The sequence below is a fragment of the Vigna unguiculata genome, chromosome 2, assembly GCF_037176805.1.
Source record: "Vigna unguiculata cultivar grain cowpea cultivar isolate G323 ecotype 2 chromosome 2, ASM3717680v1, whole genome shotgun sequence".
Taxonomy (NCBI): Eukaryota; Viridiplantae; Streptophyta; class Magnoliopsida; order Fabales; family Fabaceae; genus Vigna; species Vigna unguiculata.
In genome coordinates, this window is record NC_140793.1 from 10,576,678 (window position 1) to 10,589,132 (window position 12,455).

General features: G+C 41.9%; 1 protein-coding gene across 1 annotated transcript; it reads right to left on the bottom strand.

Moving 5' to 3' along the window:
• Nucleotides 1–11,604: 11,604 nt before the first annotated feature.
• LOC146888326 (uncharacterized) lies at nt 11,605–12,036 on the bottom strand. The gene has a single exon (XM_085670051.1). It carries the CDS (start codon nt 12,034–12,036, stop codon nt 11,605–11,607), a length of 432 nt encoding a protein of 143 aa, XP_085526177.1.
• Between the last annotated feature and the right edge of the window lie 419 nt (nt 12,037–12,455).

A 12,455-nucleotide genomic window follows, 5' to 3' on the forward strand; every position in this document is an offset into this window, starting at 1 on the left:
CATCGCTTCCCAGGAAGCCAACAACCCAAAGGTCGGTTGTATTTGGAGTTCAATATTCGCTTCAACCGATTCCAACTTCCCAAAAACATGCCTTCTTCGCAGTTAGGCTAAGTCTCCCTCGTTTCCAACTTTCCTCTAAGTTGCCCTCTTCGCAGTTTGGCCAAGTTCACTCTTTTCCAGCGTCATCCCCCCAAGTTGCCTTGGGCGCAGTTCGGCCTAGTTCACTCTTTTCCAGCATCATCCCCCCAATTTGTCTTGTTCGCAGTTCGGCCTAGTTCACTCTTTTCCAGCGTCATCCCCCCAAGTTGCCTTGTTCGCAGTTCGGTCTAGTTCACTCTTTTCCAGCATCATCCCCCCAAGTTGCCTTGTTCGCAGTTTGGCCTAGTTCACTCTTTTCCAGTGTCATCCCCCCAAGTTGCCTTGTTCGCTGTTTGGCCTAGTTCACTCTTTTCCAGTGTCATCCCCCCAAGTTGTCGTTGCCAACAACCCAAGAGTCCATAGTATTCGGAGTTCTAGCGGGGCCTCCCTTTGCTTCCAACAACCCAAGAGTCCATAGTATTCGGAGTTCTAGCGGGGCCTCCCCTTGCTTCCAACAACCCAAGAGTCCGTAGTATTCGGAGTTCTAGCGGGACCTCCCCTTGCTTCCAACAACCCAAGAGTCCATAGTATTCGGAGTTCTAGCGGGGCCTCCCCTTGCTTCCAACAACCCAAGAGTCCGTAGTATTCAGAGTTCTAGCGGGGCCTCCCGTTGCTTCCAACAACCCAAGAGTCCATAGTATTCGGAGTTCTCGCGTGGCCTCCCATTGATTCAAACAACCCAAAAGTCCATCTTCTCCGCAGTTCAACATCGCCTCCCTCGTTTCCAACAGGCCAAAAGGTCGTCTTCTTCGCAGATCCATGAAGAGCTCGTCACGATTTGCCACATTCCATTTCCCACGGGTTGTCAACAACACTTTCTCACACTTCCCGCAATCGAGTACGTGCATGACATGCCAAAGCACATCTTATTTTCCTTCCATCGCACTCAAGACGACGGGTTGTGAAAGAACGATATTGTTCACAACAAGTTCAAGGACAACGTCTCAATCAAGGGACACAACCGAATTATGTTGATTAGGGCGCTAAAGTAAACCCGAGTTCATATAATGCACCGCATCCAAAAGAACTAGCCCCAACACGTGCATCCCTGAGATGTTTCACTAGATGGAACACGTGCGTGACATTAGGATCCTCCAACACCTCTTCGTGATGGAAAGATAGAATTCGAAGCAACCACAGAAGTACCGTCTAGTGGGTAGGCAACACAGGGACTGATCAACCAATATCACCCAAGGCAACGGGTGAAAATGGAAGAGATGCATGCTTGACCGTTCGATACGCAAGGCATGGAGCCAGGCAGCAAGTACATCTCGATCACAACTCACACACCCTCACGTTCGCAAGACACCACACCACAAGACGGTCCACCCCCCACCTACCATGAGCAAGCAAGCAAATGGAAACATCAAGTGACGCAGGGTCAAACATCGCTAGGCATGAAAATAATTTCCCACAATATCCGAGGGACTAGCTGCCGAGCTGACCAACGATCAGTGACGACCGTGTGTTGGTATTAAAAAAGCTCAACAACTATGAAGAGGCTAATTGTGCCATGATAAACATGCTAACGCACGCACCACGTGAGGGGGGAGGCCTCATCAAGCTCCCTTTAAAACCTGCCAGTGTGGAGCTGGCCGGCTCAAGGAGCACTCCCCCCTTATAAGAGGTTAATATGCAAAAGGCAAAATTGTACAAGTAGATACACTTTTTTTGAGCAGACATAAGTCCATATCTCGGGCTACACTTCGAATTTTGATGCGATTTTTTGCAGTAATTCGTAGAATAATGGTATCTCCTTGCTCACCAAATTTCATAATTTTTCTCGAAGGGGAACTATTTTTTTTATTTTTTTTACTTACCGGGTATGTGTAAAATCGGGAAAAATAGAAAAGCACATGTAGACTCCGAATTTCGACCTCATTTTTTCCAGTCCACCACTAAACAATATCAGGAACCTCCCCACGAAATTTCATTCAGTTTGGCCAAGGTCTTAAATTTGACAAATTTTGGCACCAAGCTATCTAGTCGCGGTGCACCGACCAACTTGGCCAAGTGCAAAATGCATCCAATTCAAAACTTTTGTGCACCAACACTTTTACAGTACTCATTTGGGGACATTTGGAGGCCTTTCCAACACTCACATCTCAAAAATCACGAATTTTATTTTTTCACAAAACTCCCCACCAGCCATCTAGCTATGCCGCGGTGCACCGACCAACTTGGCCACGTGCAAAACCCTCCGAACTCAAAACTTTCGTGCACCAAGAATTTCATGGTATTCATTTGGGGACATTTGGAGGGCTTTCCAACCCTCACATCTCAAAAACCACGAATTTCATTTTTTCACGAAACTCCCCACCAAGCCTTCTAGCTATGCCGCGGTGCATCGACCAACTTGGCCATGTGCAAAACCCTCCGAACTCAAAACTTTCGTGCACCAAGAATTTCATGGTATTCATTTGGGGACATTTGGAGGCCTTTCCAACCCTCACATCTCAAAAATCACGAATTTCATTTTTTCACAAAACTCCCCACCAAGCCTTCTAGCTATGCCGCGGTGCACCGACCAACTTGGCCATGCGCAAAACCCTCCGAACTCAAAACTTCCGTGCACCAAGAATTTCATGGTATTCATTTGGGGACATTTGGAGGCCTTTCCAATCCTCACATCTCAAAAATCACAAATTTCATTTTTTCACAAAACTCCCCACCAAGCCTTCTAGCTATGCCGCGGTGCACCGACCAACTTGGCCATGTGCAAAACCCTCCGAACTCAAAACTTTCGTGCACCAAGAATTTCATGGTATTCATTTGGGGACATTTGGAGGCCTTTCCAACCCTCACATCTCAAAAACCACAAATTTCAATTTTTCACAAAACTCCCCACCAAGCCTTCTAGTTATGCCGCGGTGCACCGACCAACTTGGCCACGTGCAAAACCCTCCAAACTCAAAACTTTCGTGTACCAAGAATTTCATGGTATTCATTTGGGGACATTTGGAGGGCTTTCCAACCCTCACATCTCAAAAACCACGAATTTCATTTTTTCACAAAACTCCCCACCAAGCCTTCTAGCTATACCGCGGTGCACCGACCAACTTGGCCATGTGCAAAACCCTCCGAACTCAAAACTTTCGTGCACCAAGAATTTCATGGTATTCATTTGGGGACATTTGGAGGCCTTTCCAACCCTCACATCTCAAAAACCACGAATTTCATTTTTTCACAAAACTCCCCACCAAGCCTTCTAGTTATGCCGCGGTGCACCGACCAACTTGGCCATGTGCAAAACCCTCCGAACTCAAAACTTTCGTGCACCAAGAATTTCATGGTATTCATTTGGGGACATTTGGAGGCATTTCCAACCCTCACATCTCAAAAACCACGAATTTCATTTTTTCACAAAACTCCCCACCAAGCCATCTAGCTATGCCGTGGTGCACCGACAACCTTGGCCATGTGCAATACCCAACCAACTCAAAACTTTTGTGCACCAAGACTTTCATGGTATTCATTTGGGGACATTTGGAGGCCTTTCCAACCCTCACATTTCAAAAACCACGAATTTCATTTTTTCACAAATCTCCTCACCAAGCCATCTACCTATGTCGTGGTGCACCGACCAACTTGGCCATGTGCAAAACCCAACCAACTCAAAACTTTTGTGCACCAAGACTTTCATGGTATTCATTTGGGGGCATTTGTAGGCTATTCCAACCCTCACATCTCAAAAACCACGAATTTCATTTTTTCACAAAACTCCCCACCAAGCAAGCTAAAGTACATTACATGGCTACATGATAGTCTATTACATGTGACCAATTACTGTCAGCCTCTATAACGAAAAACTTACATTTTTTTAAGAGATTACAAAGACATTTAGATAAAGCATTTTGATTTGGTAGATGAAGGGGAGGGACAAATCAAAGCGACAAGGGTTGAATCTTAGTGGATCGTGGCAGCAAGGCCACTCTACCACTTACAATACCCTGTCGCGTATTTAAGTCGTCTGCAAAGGATTCTACCCGTCGTTCGATAGGAATTGCGCTTCAAGGCGTCTCGCAAGGATGATTCTCCTTACAAGGTTTACCAACGACACGTGCCTCTAGGGGGCCAAGGCCCCCTACTGCTGGTCTGCAAACAAACAACGGGCGCACGCATCGCTTCTAGCCCGGATTCTGACTTAGAGGCATTCAGTCATAATGCAACGCACGGTAGCTTCGCGCCACTGGCTTTTCAACCAAGCGCGATGACCAATTATGCGAATCGTGTCGTGATTGTGTGGCTATTATAGGATGAACAGTGGCGAGACCCGAAGTTCTCGCCCAAGCGACCCAGCCTCGCCTAGGCGAGACCTATAGGAACTGGTTCAAACTCGCGCTCGATGATGAAGGATTATCTTGTTCCTTTTTAAGAATATTGAATATGGTGTGAGTTGATTAAGAAAGCTAAGTGAAATCCCCACTGGACATTAAGATAGCAAGCTATCTAGATGTGAAAGTTCCTTTCACAAAGCTCAAGAGAAGAAGATGATGGATTGATTCAAAATGAAAAGGAAATGGAAAGCACATAAACCATAGAAAACCAAGAACAATTAAAGGAAGAAGAAAACATAAAATGGAAAGGAAAGAAATGGTAAAAATGTGAGAAGCACGCCACTACAAGGGTAGGCTAGAAGCCATGACAACCTTGAAGATGAGTGGATGTGTGCCACCACTTGCTATGCAAGATAAGGCTTAAAAGTTTCACTCCCAAGGGAGGAAACTCTCACAAATGGTTGAGACACAAGAGTGTTTTTACTTCAAAATGTTCAACCCTTTTACATGTGTAGGAGCACCCCTTATATAGAAGAGTTTAGGGGTCTCTAAGCAAATAAAAGATACCTAAGGATGTCTCTACAAAAACCTAACCCTAGCTTCTAGAAACTAGGTCAAATAAGGTTACAAAAATGAGAGACAAAAGAGCTAACTATGGTGTGTGCAAGGCTAATTTCGTTCTAGCACAAAAGGAGACAAAGAATGTGTTTCATATGTGTCCAAAAAGTGGTCAAAGTGTGCTAAAAACAAAGGAGACCAAAGGTACATAGGTACACTTGCTTCATGCCTTTTACTTTATGCTTTATGCCTTTGCTTTACTCTCTCCTCCACATCATTTATGCTTCCCAATCACCATGCGCCACCTAGCATTGCTTTCTTACTCCTAATTAACCTACAAAGCAAATAAACATAGATTAGCATGTTGGCTTAAGTCAAGTCAACTATAGTCAACAAGTCAAACCTAGTAAAAGGTCAACAAGTCAACTAAAGTTGATTGAACTAAGTCAACTTAGGGAATCAAAAATAACAAACATAAATGAAAGGGATGAAGGATTAGTGAACTTCCTTTCTAAACATGCTTAGTCTTCTTAAGCATGTGCCTTCATCCTTGGTTGGGGTCAATCCTTCATCACATGGTGTCAGTACGAAATACACTTCTACATTCGTGGTTTGGGAAGGATGAATGGAATGGATTCAATATGGAATACAAATGAGAATGGATTGTAAAGGTTGGCATGAGATATACATGTATGCATGCTAAATATTATTTGTTTGATTATGATTGGTCCATGCTGAGTGCGTAATTCCTTGAAATCTCTAGGTGGGGTTTCAGGGTCGTGGTTCAATGGTCGGGACGTAATTCCATGGCCCCTGTTAGTGGGTGTCCATGGTGGTGCCCCATCTATATAATTTGGTAAGGATTCAAGGTAAGAATTGCATCCTGACACTCTAAGGAGTCAGTTAGTCTCACTTAGAGCGGACTGACTCTTGTGGTGAAAGTAGCAAGAGGCCTGAAACTCATTAAGGGCTAACCTTGTGTGTGAGGGATTGATTCATTGTAACACTTGTAACACAAAGCTCAGGCGTGAGCAGTTTGGGGGTGAGCAGAGGTATCCACTACAAGTGCAAGCATCCACTGAATCTGACCAGATGATATGTATCCAGATGAGTCGAGTCGAGTCTTAGTGTATTGGTTGAAAGTCATAACATGCTTGGGTGTTGTATGTATAGTTGACTACGAAAGTATACCTGATTGCATGATAAAATCTTTTGGCTCTAGCTTACCCTTTGCTCGTTTGTTTGCTCTGTATGTTGTTCTTCTACTCTTGCGATGATCATCAATTTGTTGATGGGAGCAGATGTGAGGGGTACTCGTGGTCAATACGGGAGAGATGATTCCGCTGCATAATCTTCTTGGGCTGGACTTCCTGTCCTTCTTGGGCTTTCGTTAGGGCTACGACCCATGTTCTCGTCCGTCTTTAGATTTCTACATGTTTCCCGTAAACTGTATAACTTGTTTCTTTTTGGGCATCGTGGTGTGCCTTGGATTGTAAGGAGTGATGTTTAAACTACGAGATTGCGCTAAGATATTATTTCAGTGTGATGCTTCCTTTAATTTCATTTATTAAATTAAGTGGGGCGTTACAATAATAATACTAATAATACTAATAATAATAATAATAATAATAATAATATCACTATAATAATATCACGTAGTAGTAATAATAATAATAATAATAATAATAATAATAATAATAATACAACTACATATATAAAGAGATAAACATCTTTGATGTCCTCTTTTGTTTTTTCAATTTTACCCTATTAATTACTATATTTTAAATTTAAATAATTATTTATAATAAAAAAAGTTATTATTTACTTTTATTATTTTACTACTTTTCGTAACTATTTTTTGAATTGAAATAATTGTTCAAATGTAAAGATAAACAAACAACAAAACAAATAAAAAGGGTAAGTAATTGAAACATGATTCTTAAATAATAAGTAAAAGTAAAATATGTATCTAACCATAATAATAAAAATAATAATAATAACTATTATAATAATTATAGTTCTTGTGGATAAAAAAACAATTATATTTATAATAATAATAATAATTACGAAGCAATATTAATAATAATTATGGTGGTTAATAATATAATATTTTTGAAATGTCAAATTTTAAGTTAAATATGATAGTAATTATAATAATAATATGATAATTATAGTTCTTAATTATAATTCTTAATAATGATTGTAACACCCCATTTAATTAATAGCTGAAATTAAAGGAAATGTCACAACATAATAGCATAGTAGCACAGTTTTAGATGTTTCCACAAAACGCCTTACGATGAATCAAGGCATACCAAGACGTTAACTAAACAGATACAGAAGTTAAACTGAACAGAAATAGAAGTTTTAAAGGACAACCAAATACATGGGCCGTGGCCCCAAAAGAAAGCTCAGAATAGGAAATCCAGCCGAGATGGCTAAGCAGCGGAGTCACCATTCCCTTGTTGACCACGAGGACCTCGCCCATCTGCTCCCATCAATTAAATTGATGATTATCGCAAGAAAGAAGAGCCACATACAAGACAACCAAACAATAAACAGGGTAAGCTAGGGTAAAACAATTCATCAAGTATCATCCCAAACATTTGATATATCATCCCAAACATGTTCTGACTTCACAAACAATACACTAGACCTTGACTCGACTCATCCGGATATGTATAGTCTGGTCGGATTCAGCGGATGCTTGCACTTGTGGTGGATACCTCTGCTCACCCCTGAGCTGCTCACCCCCGAGCTTTGTGTTACAAGTGTTACAATGAATCAATTTCCCTCACCATAAGGTTAGCCCTTAATGAATTTCGGGCCTCCTGCTACTCTCACCACAGGAGTCAGTCCGCTCTAACTAAGACTAACTGATTCCTTAGAGTGTCAGGATGCAACCTTACCTTGAATCCTTACTAGACCATACAGATGGGGCACCACCATGGAATTACGTCCCGACCACTGAAGCGCAACCCCGGAGGTCCCACCTAGAGACTCCAAGGAATTACACACTAACACGGACCAAAAACCATACGTCAACAATAAGAGAACATTAATCATGCTTACAAATTCATACCAACCTTTGAAAAGGGATCCTCATTCGTATCACATGTTGAATCCATACCACTGGTCATTACCGCCCCATGAGTGTGGGACCTCATCTCATATCAATATCATGTCTCTTTAATTCCAACCCACTCATTGGTTTCACATGCCAAGATTCCTCAATCACATCTATCCAATTTATAATGTAGAGCATACCATATCCTTCATTTCACAGACCTCATACATCATACAAAACACACCATAAACCAACAATCCAATTACCAGTTAAAGAAAGCCATCCACCACACAGCGGATCTAGCTCAAGCCAAGAGCCCTCGCTCAGGCGAGAGTGGTGCTCTCACTTAGGCAATAGACCCTTGCTTTGGCGAGACCGCGACTAATGCTGGGAAGCTCTTGCAGGCTCGCTTAGGCGAGTCCTGGCTTGCCTGAGCGAGACAACCTTTCGCCCAACAGTGAGGTCCCTCGCCTGGGCTAAACCACAGCAGCATTCCAGGCCTTCACTCCTCCTCGCGTAGGCGAGTGGCTCTCGCCTGAGCGAGACTAGGCCTCGCTCAAAATCAGTGTCCTCCGCCTGGGCGAGGGTTCGCGAAACCCTTGGTTTGCCCCTGCAAGTCTCGCCTAGGCGAGTTACTCTCGCCTGGGCGAGATTAACAGATTCCGTCACTGCTTTGCCTGCAACAGTCACATGCTCGCACCCAAACAACAGTACATCGTCATTCACGCATTCATCACAATCATATAGTTCATACAACATCCAACAAACTCTAACTCAGCCAGAAAAACAATCAAAACTCAGACTCTAACTTCCCCATACCTGGAAAAAGCTTAGCAAGGTCCCTGACGGCACAACCACGAGCACAACAACTCTAAGGATGAACTATGGGGCTAAAATAAGGGTGGGACAGAACCAGAAGATGGAGTTAACAGAGGCTCTTAACTGGAGCAACAAGTTCTCTTAGCTCAACGTGACAGTGGAAGCAAACCCTAGCAGAGGGGTTGACGACTACAGTCCTAGGTTCTCTGAAATGAATGGAAAGTGTGAATTAGGGCAACTAGGAATGGTTTTATCTACTGGGTCAGTCCTCAGGCCACTTATAAGGGGCAGCCCTTTAATTTAGGGCAGGAAGCAAAGAAATAATTTTAATGGGCCTTACAATGATAATAATAATAATAATAATAATAAATTTTCTAGTACTTATTTTTTTTAAAAATGCCACATGTTAGTTTATCATCGTGCCACGTGGCAACTTACAATCATGACATGTGGTAGTGGTCATAGTTTTTTTCAATTTAGTACCCTAATTTAAATTTTTGGTTCAATTTAGTATCCCAATTTTTTAAAATGATCCAATTTAGTATTTTCCAATCTGAAACCAAATTAGTAAATAAGCTTAATTATAACTTATATATACATGTTACAATAACTTTTTCTATTATATACATCAAATCATTTACCTAAATACTTAAATTATTTTATTTTTTACATTTTAACCTTTGTAAATTTTTACACATGAAATTTTTTACACTTGTAAAAAATAAAATAATTTGAATATTTAGGTGTAGTGATTTGATGTATAAATTCAAAACAATTATTTTAACATGTATATATAAGTTATAATTAAACTTAGTTACTAATTTGGTCTCAAATTGGAAAGGATGAAATTGGATCAGTTTAAAAAATTTGGGTACTAAATTGAACCAAAAATTTAAGTTGGGGTACTAAATTGAAAACAACTATTATCACTGCCACGTGTCATGATTGTAAGCTGTCAAGTGGCATGATGATAAACTGACATGTAGCAGTTTTAAAATTTTTTGAAAAGAAAATTGAAAAAAAAAATTAAAAAAATTAAAAATTTCATGGCTTGACATGTGTCCTATACGGACACGGTGTTAACTCCAACTTAACGGAGAAGACCAAATTGAATCTCTTTAGATAATTGCGGTACTAAATTGAACAAACCAAAAGTATGGGTACCAAATTGAACTTAACCAAAAAGTTTGGGTACCAAATCAGTAATTATACCTAATAAATAATAATAAAATTAATATATTACATATTAATATTACTAATAACAATAATAACTTTATTACTAATAATGTTAATAATACTAATAGTAATAATATATAATAGTAACATATAATAATAATAATAATAATAATAATATTAGTTATAATTTTACTACTATCACTAAAAAAATATTTATAAAAATATTATTATTAATAATTAGAAATATTAATACTTATAAAATGTTCATGCAGAGAACAAATAAGATAAATTAGGCACAAATGTCACCTTATCTGTGTAGTCCATTGTCTCCTCAGTTAGCATCTTCTCGGTTGGCATATGTTCACTTGGACCCGGAAGGGGTTACCTGCAGAAGGGACTCCGAAGCTCAAGTTAGCCAAAGCTCTCAAAAGTGAAATCAGGTGATTAATGGAGTAATGAATGCGTACGTTTAATTACTGGGGTCCACGCGTATTTATAGAGTATTAATTATGTTTGGCCACGTCATGGGCTGGGCCCTAGTTTGGGCTGTAGGTGGGCTTGGACCCTGGCCCATGCCCTTAGTTCGATTATTGTGGGCTCATTGGATATCGGGGGGCTTTGATTTCTCTAAGTCTTTTGGAATGGTCTGATCTGGTTACTTCTCTAGTTGGCCTATGTTGTCTTTGTCTGTGTACTATCCTAGGTTGGCTTATATCGTCTTTGTCCGTGCACTGTCCTAGGTTGGCTTATGTCGTCTTTGTCTGTGCACCGTCCTAGGTTGGCCGTTCCATTAGCAACCTTTGTTATAAGTTTAGGCTGGTTTAGGTCTATTCCGGCCCGAGGCGTGTACTTTAGTTGTTTCCGGCATATATGTGGACAATATGCATGTCCTCAACAAGTCCTCTAGTGACTGGATCGTCCTCTCAAACTGACCATCGGTCTGAGGATGATAAGCCGAACTCATGGTGAGTTTGCTACCTATAGCACTCTGTAGCGTCTGCCAAAACCGAGATGTGAACCATAGGTCTCTCTCAGAAACTATGCTCGAAGGCACCCCATGAAGCTTTACTATCTCCTTAATGTACAGTTGGGCCAACTTGGCCATCGACATCCTCAAGTTCATCGCTAAGAAGTGAGCACTCTTGGTCAATCGATCCACTATCAGCCCGATGGTGTCATGCCCTCTAAAAGTTCGTGGCAAATGGGTTACAAAGTCCATCGAGATGTTATCCCATTTCTACACTGGTATCTCCAAGGGCTGTAGATTCCCACCGGGTCTCTGATGCTCCACCTTCTCCTTCTGGCACATTAAACATGCTGATACGAATAAAGCTTCTCTATCAACTCCTCTATCTGTTTCTTGAGTTCCACTAACTCTGTCGGATCCATATGATACGGGGCCATCGAGACCGGACCTGTTCCTAGTACCAGATCAATAGAGAACTCCACCTCTCTACTGGGAGCAACCCTGGTACTTCATCCGGAAACACATCTTCAAACTCATGTACCACAGGTATAACTGATGGTCTCTCTCTCCCCCACCTCCATACATGCGAAGATTATGAAGCACTACGTGCCACTCTGAATCTCCCTCACCACCCCCTGAGGAGACACCAACTCGAGCTCCTCTGAGTCAGGAAACAACAACCTCTTCTCCCGACAGTCTATAAGGATGCGATTGGCAAACAGCCAATTCATTCCAAGAATCACTTCCAACTCTTGGAGAGGCAGACATATCAAATTCACCTTATATCTGCGTCCTTCCACCTCCACAGGACACCTAGCACACAAGGACGACGTCCTGACCAAACCTGATGCCGGAGTAGATACCACAAGTTCACACTGCAGCTCACACACCGGCAGACCCAACTTTTTCACACAAGCATCTGACACAAAGGAGTGTGTCACTCCAGAATCATATAGCACACAACATTTCATCCCAACTATCAAACAAAAACCCATCAGGAGGTTACCTGAACTTGTAGCTTCCACTCTTGTCATGGCATAAACTCGGCCCGTCGCCTGAGGCTTGTTACCTATGTCTTTCCGCTAATGCTGGTGAGGAGCCTGAACCGGAGGGGGACAATCCTTCCCAAAGTGGCCCTCTTTGCTACAGTTGTTGCATCTGCAATAACCCTCCATGCGTGGGTAGACACTCCTTAGGTGAGGACCTCCACATATGTAACACTGCACCCGACCCTACTGAGGAGGGAAACTCTTAGACCCCTGAGGCTGATGGTGAGATCTATCATATGGTCTCCTCCTCTTCTCATGTCTGGGCTTGGACCCAGATGGTCCGCCTACCCTCTGCGACTACTGAGGCCTTTGACCCTCTACTTCGTTCTTCATCTTCTCCATTAGTTTGGCCTTCTCCACTAGAGCAGTGAAATCCTTGATGGATAAGGGTGCCACCATCAAGC